The sequence below is a fragment of the Argiope bruennichi genome, chromosome 3, assembly GCF_947563725.1.
Source record: "Argiope bruennichi chromosome 3, qqArgBrue1.1, whole genome shotgun sequence".
In the NCBI taxonomy this organism is placed as follows: Eukaryota; Metazoa; Arthropoda; class Arachnida; order Araneae; family Araneidae; genus Argiope; species Argiope bruennichi.
Window position 1 is genome coordinate 69,255,153 of NC_079153.1, and position 19,596 is coordinate 69,274,748.

The 19,596-nt window shown below is 27.3% G+C and overlaps 1 protein-coding gene across 2 annotated transcripts in view; it reads left to right on the forward strand.

Annotated features, from left to right (window-relative positions):
• Window positions 1-19,596, forward strand: part of LOC129963829 (uncharacterized) — a 192,110-nt gene that overhangs the window by 34,666 nt on the left and 137,848 nt on the right. The window contains exon 1 of one of the 2 annotated variants that reach the window (XM_056078402.1): window positions 16,402-16,527. The exons of the other annotated variant lie outside the window; for it this stretch is intronic. Within the exon in view, the coding sequence (XP_055934377.1) occupies window positions 16,484-16,527 (44 nt within the window). The 5' untranslated portion in view covers window positions 16,402-16,483. Of the gene's footprint in view, window positions 1-16,401; window positions 16,528-19,596 lie in introns of those variants that run through there. 2 annotated transcript variants of the gene reach the window in all.

A 19,596-nucleotide genomic window follows, 5' to 3' on the forward strand; every position in this document is an offset into this window, starting at 1 on the left:
TAGGATAAAACATTAACTGCTATTTCCTACTATTTCCAAGAAAGGAAATAGTAGGAGGTAACATAAAAACAAACAAGAAAATAGATAGAAGAAATATATATGTATATTGAAGCTACTAGCGCCAATCATTAAAAAGTTTCCACAAATTTGCATTACAAATTTAATATACGTTTAAACGTTAATAAATATCATAATAACTACTAAATATTATTCTAGATAACGTTGGTAATACAGATTTTTGAGCTTCAAGTCAAATGTTTGTTAACAGGATTCATCTCTCTCTTTAGGTCTACGTTTTGAAATAGTGAGAAACTATCCATGAGAAGAAGTCCGATGCATTATCACCCAGGGTTGACTTACTTCATTAAACACAATGCTTCATTAAACATTCCATTATCAAACACAACATATTTGAATAATTCCACAGTCAAACGCTAGAATCAAGAATCTAACTGTTGAACAAAATAAATGGGTTAATCTGTTTTATATTTATAATTTGTAACTTTGTATTATACAGATGATGCAGCTTTTCAGAGAATCAGATTGCTCAGTCACACCTTTTTTTGCCAATATTTCCATCACTAAATTCAGTTTCTGGCATAATTTTGAGATCCAGTTACTCAATTACCACTTGCAGAAATTTATGCATCTCAACTATTTGAATTATCTGATTTCAGGAGACAAACATTTTTGTAGTTGTTCATGATTGGTTTATTTTAAAAATTACATGAAAAATGCAAGTGTCCTGATAGTGCATAGAATCATTGGAGCAAGGATAATGATTCCTTTTGCATGCTAATGACGGTGATTGGAGTGGAAATGAAATTATGGTTTCGGAAGATTCAGTGGTCTTATTTGATTAGAAGAGAGAGAAACTCAAAAATATTTAATTCATTCAACATTATGATGAGTTTGATTAGTATAGTTTGTTTCTTATGATTAGATTTCAAGAATTTATCCTGTTCTCTTATGATCTTCGATGAAAATGTTGCATTTTTTTCAGGGAAAAAAATTAAATTAGAAGCTTCATACATCATCAGAGTATTTTATAACCTTAATTTTGGATGGTATCTAATTTTTTTAAAAGTGTTTCAGATTTTCGCTTATATTTACAATTTAAAAATGTGATAATTTACGTTTATTTTGATTTATAATCTGCTTAGTTTGTTTATTTAGTGTTTAGTTTTAAACTCAAAACTCATTTCCTTCGTCCTTTGATCATGTTTGTATGCAATGAAATAGATATCTTGTTAGTTTTCATAGCAAGTAAAAATAATTTAATTAATTCATAATGATCTAGAACAAAATCGTATACAAAACTATTAAAAAATGTAAAGCGAAAGAATTACATTCAACGAAATCCTTGGTTTTTTAAAAAGTATTTGAAACGTTATTTTTAATTCTGATTATAATAATATCATATTTCATATGATTTCGTATGATTTTCTATATGAATATGAACATAAAGATGCAGGTCATTCAGTGCCAGATTTGAATATTTTTCAATAGTCTTCAAACAGGAAAACCCAATATCAGTGAAAATTTTAGATTTAATTTAAATCTCATCATGGGTGATTATGTGGTAGTAATGTAAAAAATATATTATTTTAGTTCCCATGTTTTAGTGTAGAAATAATGCATGGAATTGTGAAGAGGACTAGGATTTACGTCAAGCATCTGAAAAAATAAATAAACAAAGCCTGACAATTCCAAAAATAATTTAACAAATATAATAATTATAGCGATGTTTGGCAACAACAGTTTGATATCTGGATTTGGAATTTAAAACTTATGCTAAAGATGATTTGCATTTTTTGAAAAAAACTTACAATTCTTTGACAAATATTTTTTACATCATTTCTAATCCCCGAGATGACGAGCCATCCCTACAGTTTCATCTTGTGTTATAAATTGTTCTTTGTTCATGCTTCGCACCTTAGATTTAATTTAAAAATATTTAGGATGCTTACACTCGTCTCAGATTTGTAAATATTTCAATTATGGCCACCTGTTCGAATATACTTTAAACGTATTTTATATTTTAATTGATCCTGGTGATTATTTGCTTTAATTATCACTGATACTGATTCCTCAGTTTTATTTGAATCAGATTTTCTTATTTCATCTGTGAGTACTCATCATTGTAACAACAATAAAGAATATAGTCTATACAAATATCGTGTGCATTGTGTATTGTACTCCTTTGAAGCAATATTCATTTTCCTCTTGCTCAAATAAATTGTTGATACGTTTCTTATGTTTTCTTTTATTGAGAACCAGTATACCAACGAGTTAAAGCAGAGTCTCCATCGTAATTAAGATTGTTGTGTTCTGGATAACCATCTTATTCGCAAAGACATTCAGATTCGTAAATTATCTGTTCGTAAAACTGTATCAACGCTAAAATCTTTTCTCTCCATTTCCCAAATCGTTTTCCATTCTGGAGCATCCCAGACTCATAAAAAGTTGCATAAAGACAACATTAATCCCCCGATCTTCGATTTCTTCGCAAAATATCAATGTTTTTTTCTAGAATTCTTTGAAAATGTCCCTTTTTTTTATTCGCTGCATTTAGATTCAAAAGGTCGGAAGCAACGCAGCAATCGCTTCGGAAGGAAGTGAAGCAGTAAATACATGGGTCGGATATTTATGGTTGAATTATCGCTTATTGATGCCCTACCGGTAAAACGTAACCGAATACTTGAATTTCAAGTGAATCGTGTGCGAGCTGAATCGATTCAATAATAGACGATCCCTGGCAGAGTTTATTCATTTCAACTGGATTTAAAAACAGTTCTTATAAGCACACTTTTATTGATGTACAAAAGGTGCATTTTCTTATTTCATCTTCTTTTTAGTTTTTATAATGTAGCTAGCTGTCTTTGGAGATTAACTATATCACAAAGAGTATTGGTAGTATTTAGTTTCAATAAAATTTCTTCTGCATGGCTTAATGTTCAGGATTTTCTAAACAAAGTATCTTTAAGTACCAAATTTTAACATGTATCTTATCTTATAACATGTCTTCTTATAACATTATCTTCTTTAACATGTACAGACATCTTATTTTATTACTAGTCTTACACTCTGTTTATTGCGTACATGGACTATCTTAATGAGGCTGAATACCATAATATCATAATGCTAATAAAAACTTAAGTGGATGGTGACTAGAATCGTAATCATCTAGGATAATCGGAAACATTTAATAGAAACTAAATTTTAATTTATGACTTCGTTTATTTAGACAAGTTTTTCCAAAATTATTTATTTGAAATTATAAAATTAAGTGCACCACAACATATTAATATTTTAACACAATTATTATCATATATATTCATTTTATAATGCTATTTGCAAATATAAATGGTTTCTCCCTATTTTCATTTCCCTCTATTCAACAATGCAAAACTTTCCCCTTCACATTTATCATGTCATTTTTTTATTGAAAATGCATGATATTTTCTTAAGGCTTTAATGAAATATTATGTAATGAAACTGTATATTTTTTTCTATATAAATCTTAAGTTGTAAATCCTCATCTCCCGATAAAGGCAGTTTACAAATCTTAGATTTGTGGAAATGCTAATGCTCCAGTGCTATCTTTGGCGCAATTATATGTAAAAATTTATTAGAATATGAAAATATTAGTTCAGTTTTTTAATAACGACATGGCTACCAGAGACATCGGATAATAGAAGTTTCTATACGATGAATATTCATTTTGGAATTCCTTACTAAGGGGATCGATTGATATGCCGGCGTCCTGGCCTTGGGGTAGCACGTCTTCCCCGTAATGTAGGCGTTCCGGATTCGAGTCCTGGTTCGGGCATGGTTGTTCTGTCTGCGAGGTGCGTGAATGAGCCCCCTGTAAAAAGGGGTTGTGCAAGTGAGTGTGTGTGTGCTGTCTTCATTTGAGCTAGAAGTCAGACTATGCTCAGACCCTCGGGTACTCAGGGGTCTTTACCCTCAGAAGCTAGTGCGCAAAAATTTGGTTTAAAAATAGCCACATGTCAAAAAAAAAAATTGATATGGAAGTAAAACATGAATGAAATGAATTGACGAGTAAGTGGATAGTTGAGTTCTGTAAAGATTAATGTAATATTTTTGCAAAGAATGTACAAACGAATAAAAGTAAAAAAACTCTATTTAAAAATATTTAATACTTTAATTCTTTAAAAGTGTTTTTATATATAATTTTCTTACTTGCAATACTTTTTATTATTTCAATGAAATTTAAATGTTTTCAAGTAATTGACATGTTGTAATCTTGGAATTTAACAGAGTTACGTACAAAGCTTCTAATAAATATAACTCAGCGTAAAAATCTATCACGATTCAAAATTCAAAAATTCTATATTAACGAAATCCAAATTCTGAAAATTTGCATAACAGATTCAAATTGAAATTAAATCCAAGAAACATTCCGGTGAACAAATTGGACTCAAAATTTTGTTCAATGTTTTAATAAAATCAAATTTTAACAAGCATTTTCATTTGTGTTTTAAAAAGCAGAATTTTTTGTGAAAGTAATTCCCTGTTTTAATTTATAATCCATTATTATAAATACTTTGTAATCTTGATCTCATTTTTTTTTCGCAAAACCCTCTCTAGATGATGCCAATGGTGTTAATCGATTGATAATTTTATATTTATGACTTAAGAAATGAATTTAAATTAATAATTTCTATTGATAATTAAGTCCTGAAAGTAATGAAATAACTTATACTCGTAATAGCATGCAAGAATACAAAATTTTGAGCATCAATTAAAAAAAAAGACAATTACATAATTTTAGTTTTACATACAACTTTAGTTAAAAAAATACTTTATAATACAAGACTAATAACACAAACTGAATGTGCCAGTTGGATATTTATGGCTGGATTATTGGTTGTTAATGCACCGATGGAATGAAACAAAATACAAGTGCATGTAATGAATCTGGAGATAGCAAATATGCAAAGTGTTATTTCATTTCAAGTGCAGTTTGACCGCATGCTTTGCCACGTAATTGAAATACCTGCAGATAATTGGGAAAACTGCACTTTGTTAATTGAAAATGTATCGGTAAAAACAGTTTCAATTAACAAAATCGCGGAAGCCTTGATTGTGCACGAAGCTTTCTAATCTGCAATTAATTATTTTCTCTTTAGAATGATAATTAGGATAATTCATTTATGAGGACAAAAAGTTTTGTGAGATGATAAAAAAAAAGATTAATTGAGTGAAATCAATTCAGATTATAAAAACTCGGTGCATTTACAGTATCTTTAACAACTCTGCTCAAATTTCACACCTTCTTGCTAAATTGAGAGTTAATGAAAAAGAAATCCGTGGATAGTTTTTCATGGTTATTTTTGGCAAATGAATGCTTCTTGAAAATCCAGCATATTGGGATAGAATTGTTTTGGGTGAACAATTAAAAAAAAGTAAATCTATATTTTTTTCAAATTGAAATTGTGCATTGTAAGCAATCCTTGTTGCAATGAAAAGAGTTACTTCAATTATACTTAGCAGATTTTTCGCATTTAGTTGCACTTTGCAATAACTAAATGAAAACCCGTTAGATGATTGTGGATTTCAATAGTCCAAATAGTTCTGGTTCGACGCATCCATTTACTTAAATCGGATATATTTACTCAAATGATATTTTAAAAACATTTCATCTATCGCCGAGGGTCACTTCAGAAATGAGGATGAGAAGCATCCGGTATGGTGTTTGGTTCTCGCCACCCTGGTGGGTATAGAAATGGTTGGTTACATCCTATCGATGACTAGACGCACTTTCCACGGGAAGGGTTGTATCATGGCCAGTGATGACTCGTAAGATTCAAACATAGTTCCCGCCAGTATTGACGGGCAGCTGTCTCGGCTGTCCGGTCATTCAGAATTTTTTTTGGGGAAGGGCGTAGGAGTAGGCGGTTCAAGTTAAAGTTCTTCATGCAGTTTCTTAAACACTTCATGCAGTTTCTCATGGAATGGTTGTTTCTTAGCAATTGCCGAAAGGTGCTCATTGCAAATTGTGTTCAATTACCCAATTCTAAATGCTCAATTTCTTGAATAAGACATGCTGACTCAACCAATGTTCCATAACAATTATAAATTTTTTTCGCAGACATTTTTTTTAGCAAACTGCCGAGCAATGCTCGTAATAAAATTATTTCCATCTTTTTTTTTGTCTTTAGACTTGTAATTGTTGTAACCGGATACACTTACTCAAAACGATATTTTGCAATTACTTCGTGAAATTTCCATAGAACTAAACATTCCTTGAAGATTGCCATTAAGTATTCGTTGCATTGCAAAGTGTGTTAAACTTACCCTGACTGAAGGTTCAGTCCATCCATATGATTAAGCAAGAAAATCAAATGATATTTTCAAACACATAGGGACATTTTTCATGAGCTAGCTTTTTCTTAACTATTGGTGAGCATGGACTGTTCGGATAAATTTATATATACAATCAAGAATAATATCAAATTTAGGTTAATGACTCTTTCTGAAACAATACAAGAAATGATTTTGTACGTAGTTAAAAGATTTCAACCTTGAAAATTTCAGTAAACGAAAATGAGGAACATCACATTCTCTTAAATTCCCTATTACGCCAACAGAAGGACATTTGAAATAGGATGATAAATTTTTAAGTGTTATTCACATATGAAAGGTTTTCATTATCATCTAATTAAAAACCTCTGATTTTACAACCTTGAAAAGTTTCAGTCCGAAATTATCAGGTATCTTCATCTTATAGATGATTTTAGAAACCGATAGGCACATTTTTGGTGTTATTTGTTCGTGAGAAAATTCAAATACATCAAACTAGCTTTTCGATATGTATTTAGGATATGGTATTAGGTAGTATATGTCTTATTATGATCGAAAGTGTAGATCAATCCAATGCTGGACGAAATTCATGTATAGGAAGCCTATCTGCTCATCTGATCATGTGCGAGTGAAAATGATAACTTTAAACAGCAATTAGTTAGAGGAATAAAGTTTTGCATGTGCTTTTCATACCAGAATTAAGGAACAAGTCCATTTTCATATTATTTATATGGCAGTTTGTCCATTCGAGTGCATATAAAAGAAATAATTTCAAAATGCTGTAAGCTAGTTGTATTTTAACATTAAAACACTATATCATAATCAAATTAATGAAAGGAATAATTCCAAAATGCTAATAAGTTAGATGAATGAATTCTTCGAGAGTGATTTCAACATTATTCACTTAGTATATCATTATCAAATCAATGAAAAAATCATTCCAAAATGCCAGTACGCTAGATGCATGAATTTTTGAGTGTTATTTTAACATTAAAACGGTATATCATAATCAAATTAATGAAGGGAATAATTCCAAAATGCAAGTAAGTTAGATGCATGAATTTTTGAGAGTGATTTCAACATTATTCATTTAGTATATCCTTATCAAATCAATGAAAGAAATAATTCCAAAATGCCAGTAAGGTAGATGCATGAATTTTTGAGTGTTATTTCAACATTATTCATTTTGTATAGTGAAAGAAATAATTCCAAAATGCCAGTAAGGTAGATGCATGAATTTTTGAGTGTTATTTCAACATTAGAACGGTATATCCTTATCAAATCAATGAAAGAAATAATTCCAAAATGCCAGTAAGGTAGATGCATGAATTTTTGAGTGTTATTTCAACATTAGAACGGTATATCCTTATCAAATCAATGAAAGAAATAATTCCAAAATGCCAGTAAGGTAGATGCATGAATTTTTGAGTGTTATTTCAACATTATTCATTTTGTATAGTGAAAGAAATAATTCCAAAATGCCAGTAAGGTAGGTGCATGAATTTTTGAGTGTTATTTCTACATTATTCAGCTAGTATATCATTATCAAATCAAGGGAAAAAATAATTTCAATATACCAGTAAGGTAGATGCATGAATTTTTGAGTGTTATTTCAACATTAAAATGGTATATCATTATCAAATTCAAGAAAGAAATAATTTCAAAATGCCAGTAAGTTAGATGTATGATTTTTTTTGTATTGTGTGAACATTAAAATAGTATATCATAATCAAATTAATGAAAGAAATAATTCCAAAATGCCAATAAGCTAGATGCATGAACTTTTGAGAGTTATTCAGCTAGTATATCATTATCAAATCAACGAAAGAAATAATTTCAAAATGCCAGTAAGTTAGATGCATGACTTCTTTAGTGTTTTGTGAACATTAAAACGGTATATTATAATCAAATTAATGAAAGAAATAACTTTAAAATGCCAATAAGCCAGATGCATTAATTTTTGAGTGTGATTTCAGCATTAAAATGGTATATTATTATCAAATTAAAAAATGAAATAATTCCAAAATGTCAGTAAGCTTGATGTATGAACTTCTGAATGTTCTTTCAACATTAAAATGGCATATTATTAACAAATTAATGAAAGAAAGAACTTTAAAATGCCAATACGCTAGATGAATTTTTGAGATTGATTTCAACATTAAAATGGTAAATCATTGTCAAATTTTGAACCCAGTTAGTGAACGCAAAATAGAAAAATCCCAATTACTATATTTTCTTCATTCTACGGCGAAATTAAACACAAAATTCATCATATTAAGTAGGTGTATGAAAAATCGATGAGAGATAATTTTTTTTGACTTTTTTATGCAATAAAATCAATATTCCCATGAACATATTTTTAAAAGGAAACACAGTTTTTGAATCGCATGGTGTAATATTCCTAACAAGATACAAAGTAATTTTCTAGAAATTTATAGTTATATTGCACAAATTGCAAGCTATAAGTTTAAAGATATCCGCTGTTCTTTCCATCTAAAGTTATTCAGCAATATTTTTCTAGAAGAACAAAACTTCTACGCGCTAATAAATCATAAATACACTTAGTTCTAAAGTTCCACTAGCAACCACACACGCGATGCAGAAAAGAATAATCGACGTTGTTAAATAACCATATATTAGACGATACTCATCGCCGGAGTCTTTTCTCTAATTTTCACGAAATATAAATTCCAATGGATGGAGTTTCTTTGGCAGATGCAATTAACCTAAATCAACAAAAATTACTCGAAATGGTTTCGTTCTTTTTTTGTTAATGGATTAATTCAAAGTTTTGTTTTGTACTTTTTGTTAGGTTCTTTCCAAAATTATCGCAAATGCGAACACCGTTTATAAAACATGTTTTTTCTTTTCCGAATATCATGGCGGTAAATTACTGTAAGAGCAGTATAAAAGTTAAATGGATTTTTTTTGTTAGGCCTAAATAAAATGGTTGTTTATATTTCTTAGTTATAATAACTTTTCTACAAAATAAAAATTACTTCAAAACTGATAATTTATAAGCGAACTATTTTTTTCATAATAAGGAAATATCAGATAAGAGAAATATTGTTCAATAAGTTGATTAGTAATAAGTTTACTATAAAGTTAGTATAAAAGTTAAATGGACATAATTTATTAATTAAAATGTGTATTCGTATCACTTTATCTGCATTTTTTTATGAAACAAAATAAAATGAAATTTTCGTATAGCTGACGATCTATCTAGAAATGTCATTCCTTCTGAATAATATTAACATTCGGAATTTAATAATTTAATTATTAAAATTCTAATCTAAGCATAAAAACTAGAAAGAAAATGAGATTTTCTAACTTTTCCAGGCATTCTGATACCATTTATCATTACCAGAATAATTTATCTTTACATGCATTTATATTTTTCATGCAGGCCATGAAAGTTTATACAAATGCAGACGACAACGTGGTTTTGAAATAAATGAATGATGTATTAATGTTCTTAATTAATTTAACTGAGTACATACATTTAATTAAATTATTTATATAGATAAAATGAAAAAAATCTGAAGTATTTACAAGCTGTTTTCTTAAAATATTTTTTTTTTATTTTCTTGTATACGAAGTGTACAAAGAAAGTACAAAAAATGACCTTGAAATTTCTTTCAATTTTCATGTTTCAGATTTCCTGGAGTCTCTCCTTTCACACCCACCCCAATTTTCATAACTGCGCTAAACTGTGAATAAAATAACTGAAAAATGAATGCTTTGAGCTAGATTGATGAAATTTGATATGCGGTCTCCACACCAAATTTATAAATTTTTATCAAATTTTGAACGAAATTCATTCAAATGCTGTCTGTCTGAGTATAAGTGAATGTAATAACTTTAAAGGAAGACAAACTATTGAATAAAATTTAGTCTGCAGATTCAGCATCAAAATATATATACGTGTACCGAATTTAAAATAAATTCAACAAGAGGTTTAACGTCTGTCGGTTTGTTCTTTCAAGTGCATATAAACTCTTTAACTTAAGGATGTAAAGACTAAAATAATTGAAATTTAATTTGTATTTTTAGAATTTAAAGTTCTATCAAATTTTGAACTGAATATATCAAAGGGTTTCTATGGGTATGTGCTTTTTTACGCATTTGAACGTGATGACTCATAAACACAGTTATCAAAATAAATGAAGTATTAAAATATTTGCATGATGTCTGAATTTTTAACTGTGTTATAGTTTGATTTCAATCAGTCGAAAAAAATCATGTCAAATTTATATTCAATATTTGTTTTGAATGATTTTTATGATGAATATGAAATTAAGTGTAACAGTTTTTACCCAATTTTCTACCCTATTTTTCATTTCTCAAATGTAGCTATATTTAAATGTAGTTTAAATCATTATGGTTTTTTTAGGATTAGATATGCTTTGTTTACAATACAGTTAATGAAATAATATCACATGGAAGAAAACGATTAACTTATTATGTTTTTCCCCTTTGAGCATTACGCGATAATGTTTTTTTTATTATTGTTAAACTTACCATTTTTACAGCTAAGATGTGGCAACACTAACTACTGGACTACTTAGAGATAAAACGGCGTTTGAAAATGATGCGATTATTTGTTTTCCTCACGGTGTAATAAATATATTTTATCTCAAAAGTCGGAGTAATTTATGAGCCTCTTATTAAATTTTGCTCATTCAGAGAGAAAAATATTTAACAATGGTGCTACTTTCGAGAGATATTCGCAAGGGTTTATTTTTTTGAATGTAAAATTTTTAAACAAAAAGATAATTGTGAAACAATTATTTATTTCCACAGTTTATCTAAGTTTTTACAAACGCATCTTAATTTATGTAAGAAACGAATATTTGTTATGTTTATAGAACAGTATCTATGGAAATTGATACGAATTTTTTTATCATGAAAAGATTTGTACGATAAATTATTCGCGATATTTTGCCAAACAATGTTTATTTTTTTAAATTTCAGTTTATCGTCTGCATAAAATTGAAGTAATGGCATTTTCTAAGTAGTTTTAAGGATTAGATAATTAGATATTTATGTCCGTGGCAAATAATATTTTATTGTTTTCTTAACTATGAAATTATTTAAAAAAGAATGAATTTTAAGAAGTTTTTTTTAAAAAAAGTCAGTTTAAAAAATTCTTGATTACAGTCTTATTTTCTTTTTATAAAATATTGATGATATGCCACATTCATATTTGAAATTTTAAAAACTAATTCATTGCACCTAGATATTTAGACTTTTTATAAAAGAAAAAAAAAACCATGCACGAACATTTATTGTTGAAGAAAAGAATATTAATAAAAAGATAAATCACGAATAGAAAGAAGAGATGTATATGTTAAAGATGTTAAGTTAGATTAGTAAAGATGTATATGTTAAGAAAAATATACAAAAATAATAAATCTCAAATAATTTTTATATCTGTATCTATTCATATTCATATCTGCATTCAATAATTCAAATGAAAATTCAGAAATGACTTATATTGCAAAGACATCCAAACTACAGGAGAAATCTTCTTCAAATTTTGCTCAAAATGACAGTGAGTATAATGAATTATTTAATAAAGGTTGTCTGACAATTTTTTAAATTGCTCATTTTTTATTAATTGCAAATTATGATTAAAAATTATTTTGTATCTAATATTAATATTTCTATGGAATCAAAATATAGATACAATCAAACCTACCTCTGTGCAATGAATAGAAACAAATAAAAAAATTCCATTAAAAAATCCCGAAATTTTGCAATTATGAAAACCCTTTTTCAAACACCAAAATATGAAAAAAACGACATTAAAGTAAGTTGACAATAGATTTTAAATCTTTTTGGTTACTAATATCTGATAGTTAACCTGATTTGCTAATAACAATGTTTAATTAAATTATTCTCTTTGGAAATTTATTATTTGTTATGGGAAAATTTTGCTTTCAGCGATTTTATTATTTATAAAAAAAATTTGGAACAGTCTGTCAATCGTCGAAAAAAAGTGCGATTTAAAAAAAAAATGGTAAAACACACATTTTCTTACTATGATATAATTGATGTTCTCATTTTTATTAAAACAACACAAAAAAAAAACATCTTTTGCTTTAGAATATTTATAAATGAGCCTTTCAATATCAAAAACGTAATGTAAATGTTTGAAAATTGCATTTTCTTAAAGTGCTGATTGACAGCCTATGAATACTAATCTTTATTTGTAATGAAGATGAATGTGTGTTTGCATGTACGAATGTATTGGCGCATGACAGGCTAAACCGTTTGAGTTAGAGCTACCAAAGTTGGCACAGATCTACTTTGCAGGATGGGAATATGCACATCGAAAATGATTGAATTAATAATTTTAATTGAATTAATAATTACTTTAACTAACCCCTCTTTTGATATTTTAATTAATTAAAATTTAATTGAAATCTTGGCGTCTTTCAGCGATGACTTCCGAAAGTAATACAGACTGAAAATGAATTTTATATCATCTTAAACTTAAATAAAAGTATCTTTTTATGTATACCGATTTTAATACATAAATTAAATTGCAATTTTTTAAATCAACGTTTAAAATATTTAAAGTATATTTTCCAGCACTTTATTTTAAACAAAATAAAAATAAAAATTGGATGATCACTTTATGCCTGCATGAGAACTTTTTATCAATGTGTTGCTATCGTGAAACAAAATCTCAAATTAAAAGATTAAGTTAATCCTTCCTGCAAGTTAAACCTATAAAAATGTAATTTTTTGCACGCATAAGTAAGAAATGAATTAAACATGAAACATGATATTTTCCAAAATGATAAATTCAAGAGAAAAGTGTCTGAGAACTTCAAAAATATCGACATTATTGAATATAAATATATATATTTTTAAATTTAAAAATTGGAGTGTCAAGAGTATTTCACTGAATATGATTCCTTAGGACCAATGGATTGTATAAAATTTAAACTTCACATTTTTTTCGAAACTACATCTATTTTCTGAAACAAAATAAAATATTGTTATTTAAGTCATTTAAGTTCTTTTGAAAGTAAAATTAAAAACTGAAATTTATAATGAATCAGAAATTTTTTATTGAATACTTCATTGAGATATCACATAAATTATAAAAAAATATATTCTCTAATGCAAATAAGATTTCAATTCAGAATTCTGTTTTCTTTGTACTCATATTTTTAAATACGTTCCAAGTTCAAATTTTGATGAACATTTGACTACAAATCAAATGTTAATCAAATTTTATTAACATTTTTGACTACAAGGAAGCTTATTAAATTTGTATAAGTGATGCGTTTTGAATTAGCACAATAACTTACACGCGAATATACAAACCCATCCTTTTTACGGATTTGATACAAATTTTGCTAATTATCAGCATTGTAAAATTATATACTGTTATTTATTTGTTTGATTATTGATTTATAATGTTGACATATACACCGCTGGATTAATAAAAATCATTTTCACTGTAGAACATTGTCTAATTTTGACAGAAATCGACAATTCTGCTATAAAGACCACATGCTGAATTTCTTAAATGTATTTTGGATTCTGCTGTAAAGACCGCATACTAAATTTTACAATTGTATTTTGAATTGTCATGTTTATTTTTATTTTCATGTTCCAAGTATAATCTTTCCGGATTCAGAGAGACTTAAAACGTAGAGATACATCAAAATCTCTGGATTGAAATTTTCAACAGATAAAAAACATTTTCTTTTTTCATTACACATAAACAAGTAAAAAGAACTGAACTATTGACATAATGATACCACTCTATACTTCTGTACTCTATCTCTTCGAATCTTATGAAATATTATTTTGAATTTACGATCTAGAGATTTACTATTAATAATTTCATAAATATGATGCAGTACGCCCTGATATAATTCCCTTCTTCACATTTTTTCCCCAAGCAATTTAAAAAAATGAATTTTCACGAAATCAAGATCTTTCAAACAAGACGAAAACTGAATTTCAATACAATTGGATTTGAAATTGAAACTGGTTTGGATTATGAAGAGGATTTGAATATTAGTTGAAATAAAAAATATTAAGAATTTTTTTTTTCATTTTATACATTGTAATGAAAATTTCACAAAAATGTCTAATTTTTCTCCCGAAGAATTATGTATTTTGGACATATTGTGTCAGCTGATTGACACTTAAATTTGGTTCAAAACTATTGTTACCGTTAAAGATAACATGCTGAATTTCATTGGATTTATGATTTATTGCCTTTACCTGCATACGAAAGTATAAACCAATAGACGGTCAACTGTTCGAAAGATTTAGTGCAAAATTTAATATTTATCTGCATTTTATATGGTAAATGTGTATACTGATTTTTTACACCAATGTTTGAGTTCACTTGAACAAAAAGTCAGAAAAACTTCTTGTAAATTGATTTCGTTCTAAATTTGATATAAATCTAAAAGTCATAAGTCCATGTTCCAAATGTCAGCTATTGAGTTCAAAGCATTTTTGAATTATTGTTTCTATAGATATATAGACTGATAAATGGACAGACAGACATAGTGCAAAAAATGCGTCTTTTGGTCTCTGAAGGTTTGAAATGTGGATATATAATTTTTGGATGATCATCAGACTTATATATCCAAGAAAGAAAAAAAAATAATATATAAATTAAGGCGACACGGTAGTCGAAAAATCATCAAAAACTCGAATTTTTTTTACTGGCTCATATGATAAATTGAGTCTTTCTAAATGTGCCTGCAAAATTTTAGAGCTGTAGTTTTATTTTTTATTAAATTATTGAAGAATTATGGATTCATGACAGGAGAGTAAACTATGCTGCCACGCCCATTTTTCAGATTCAAACACCTGCAAAAGAAGCTCATTTGGCAAAGATATTGTTAATTTACCAAAGGCATGCATCAAATGAGCTATTAGAGTGACGTATTCGGTTCAGGACTCAAAACTCCAATGAGATTCTCCGCAGTGCCATTTGGAGTAAATGCTCAAAATCAATTTTGATAAGAGTATTAATTTTTTAAAAGAATTATGATAAAGATTTTTAAATTTTTGATTTTTCATTAATTTTTTTATATCTTCAATATACAAATATAATATTTTGTTTCAAACAATTCTTGCATTTTTTAGCTTTAAACAATTTAGAATAACTTGAATCACATTTTGTAAAAGTTATAGGCAAATTGAATAGATTTTATATTATGATTTAGATGAATCAAAACTTTAATTAATTTTTCTCCATGTTGTGTTTTTGCTTATATGCTACATTTCGAAAGCCTAAGTTTTCTTAAAAAGGGAGGTAGAGATGTCAATTTTTTTTAATGTTCAGAAATATATGTTTTATAAAACTTAATATGGAATTCGTTTTAAAGTGTGTAGTAAATTTTTTAAAAAGATCCAAAATCAAAATTTTTGCATTTTTCGGATTTTTTTATGTTTTCTACAATAAAAAAATTATAAAAAATTAAATACTGTTGACATGAGGAAATCCATACTAAGTTTTATGTAGTATATTAATAGCTACCTGGAAAAAAAATTCGGAGAAAAATCTTCATATTTAAAAAAGCTCAAAATTAAAAAAAAACAACAACTTTAAATTTAAAAAAAAGTTTTAACTTATTTCAAAAAACTTTTTGAGGGAGAGTTATTGAGTACTATTTTACATAAAATAAAAATAATTTTAAGCCTTAAAATTTAAAAGAAATTTTTAAAATTTTTTCGCCTTTAGAGATGTAATTTGCAATTTTTGTATTAATTATGTGTCCATAAAACTATCAAGACGTAAAAAAAATAATTTTTTTTTACGTGCTAAACGAAATTTAGATTTGCACCAGAAGTAAGAATCGTCACATCTTCTTTTAAACTGAAGGTATTCAGATTATTCAGATGGACAGTTTAGGATGGAGCCAGAACCGGGAATAGCAGGATTATAAGCAGCAAATTCTTTATTTCTGCAGCACTATTGCTCTAGAATTATATCATTCCTGCGCTTTCCGTGAGGTGTCGCTATCTTCGTTTTCGCCCCGTCCCCTACTAAAAGGAGTGGAGGGAGTTACGTTTTCACTCGGATGCGGGAAATGTACAGGAAGATCTTCTTTCCCTCCTACTCTTAAGGAACGCAAGAGCTCCGACACGTGATTGTCTCACTAAAATGCTCTATCCACATAATCACAGGCGAAGAATTTGCACCGAAAGGTGAGTAGGTTTTTTTGAATTTTGCGACGCTAATTTTCCTTTGACTGGTGCAGTAATTTGCTAAGCGTTTGGAAGATATTTTATCCGGGGTAGAAAGATTAGATTTATATTTTAAATAAACAATGCAAAAATCAATTAGATAAACAAATAAATTTGAAACACATCAATCCTGTCATAAATATTTAAATTGTGTTGCATTTTATAAATTTAAAAAATAAAAATCGTCCTATTATACTTTATTAAGGATTTTTAACAGAAAAAGATATCAGATTTTTAAAAAGTTTACCTTTTTTAACGATTAAATCAAAACGTTGCAAAAATTAATTAGATAAACAAATAGGTTTTGAACAATCAAGCTTATTATAGATATTTTCATATTGTTGCGTTTGCAAATTTTGGAAATATTGTAATATTTTTCTATTCTTGGAAAGAAAATGAAAAATTTGTCATAATTATAAAAAAAATCAAGCTATATTAATTCATAAATGATTTTTAACATAGAAAAAAAAATATAACATTTTTAAAAAGTTTATTTTTTTTTAGCAATTAAGTCAAAACATGAAATACCAGGACAATTTATAGGACGAAATGATTTTTGAGTTTTGAATTGTAAAACTTTTATTCTATTGTTAATTAATTTGGTAATTGGTTGAAATATGTTTTATACAAGGTCGAAAAATTAGTTTTATTTGTTATCTAGTCACTGCATTAGTGAGTTTCATTAAAAATGCGCTTGTAGTATGTTATGCTATATTTTCTGCAGAGTTTGCAATGTTTCAAAATTCTTGGAGTGAAATGAAAAAATAGCGAGTATTATGGAAAATAAAAATAAATATAGATTGTTATTACTCGAGAGTTTTTATGTATGTAAAAATATTTGCTGGTTTATTAAAAATTCTTTCCAGTTATTGATAAAGAATATTCAATTATGAGATACTATCGCAATTATTGTAGAAATTAAACTTTTCATATTAACTAGGAATGAATAAATTTAGGAAGAATCATTTGTACCAAAATATAAAGAAGTATATAAAATGCTAAATATAAATAAAACTCTAATTGATATAATTTTTAATAAAATAGTAAGTAAGCACTACTAAATAAAAGGAATTTCAAATCCTTTCTAAAGTGTAAAATGCTTTAAATAAAATGTATGCTGAAATGCAATGTATCCAAAATAAAATTAATTTGTCCAAATAAAATAAAATAGATAAATAACTAACATGACGAAATAAATAAAGCTGCTTAATATAAATTGTTTTTACCGAGAAAAAAATATAAATAAAAAAATGTGTTCAGAAAATAATAACAAATTAGCTAACTTTTATTTTTTTCTTCCCGTCTGTTAACTGCTAATTATTATTAAACTCTTTACTAGTATTAAATCTAAAATTTCTGAAGAATTAAATCGCTTGCTGTTAATTACAATTAGTTAAGAGATAATTATTACTGATTAGATAAAAATTATTTACATTTTGTAAGTATGGGAAAGATAATTTTGAGTATTATTAGAAATTTTAAGCTATCAACGGAGTTGTTTTGTGACTTTTTTAAAAAAAATCATTTGATTGACAAGTATTATCTTTAAAGTATATAAATAATTTTAAAAGCTATATAAAAACAAACAATGCTTTAGAAATTTTTTTGCAATTAAAAATATTTGCATGCAAAAGACTAAATAATTAAATTCTATTATGAAATTATCAATATAAATTAGTGTTTTGAAAATTGAGCATTCTTGGGTTTTTCAAAATCAGTGAAGAAATAAAACTACCATGAATAGTCTGCCGACAAGCGAGAAATATCTTTGAACTCAGAAAAACAATAAATAAAAAAAATCAATGAATAAAATTATTTTGTCGTTAGTGCTTTAAATTAGATAGAAATATTTGAATAATCATCTCAAAAAATTTGAAAAAGATGACAGAATAAGAATATGTTTTAGTTCCAATCCTTAAAATTTTTCTGGAAAAGTGGCTAATATTTAAAAAATTCTCAAAACTCAGTAAATTACATCAGGTACGCAGAGTAAATTTTTATGAACATCCAATGGTCGATTTAGGTGTTTTGCAGCCCTAGGTAGTGCACATTATGAGGCCCCTCTTTTAACAAGATGATTTAGTTTCACATTTCTGCACATTATATAAGACCAGGTGTTGGTGCTATCCTAGTATTTTATTATTCTCTGAATTCTTGTATTTTTTACCATATTATTTATTTTACAACTAGGAAAATAAAGTCTTTTAATCGACTTGCTTGTGACCGCGTCTCAGCTGTCTCAGACATCTCTCTAATCTACCTAGTGGGATAATCGGCACTGAAAATGACATTACTTTGCTCTCTTTGATGACCCATAAATTTTTTCCTATAATTATTAGAATCGATACTATAAGCAAACATACGCGTCTCTTATTCTAATTTCTAGCTTCGAAGTATTTGCTAATATTTTAACAGCAATATTTAATTAGAATATTCTGTTAAATCATACTAGCGTTAAACTGTTTTCATCGAACATCTTCCCTTTTTATTTCATAAATAATTATATTTAATACAATATATTTAGGTAAATATTTATTTTTATTATTATATATAAAATAAATAATATATTTTAATGATAAATTTGCATTTAAAAAAAGCAGCAATTTCTGTTACTTTTAGATTTAATTTGCCCATATTTTAACAACTGCAAACTTATAATGCGCTCGTTTGACACATGATGCCTTTTTAATAATTATCTTTTAGATTGCTATTTTAGTGACATGCGTAATGTTTTGTCTACTGTTAATAGCATGTCGTGTTTTTTAAATATATTACTTATCTATTATTTAATTTTGTTGGTAGCATTTTCGTAAAAAATGTTGTGCTTGGAGTTAAAATTGGAGGCATGTTGTGGTTGGAGATGAAAAAAAGCCAAGCTATTTTGAAGCCAAGCATATAAAGTTTCCAAAAAAATATTTGAGAAAATTTTAATAAAAAAATAATAAAATTGAATATAATCGAAAGCGTATTATTAAATATTTGATATATAGCTCTTATTATCCTAAGTTTAACCCAAGCCCCTTATATAAT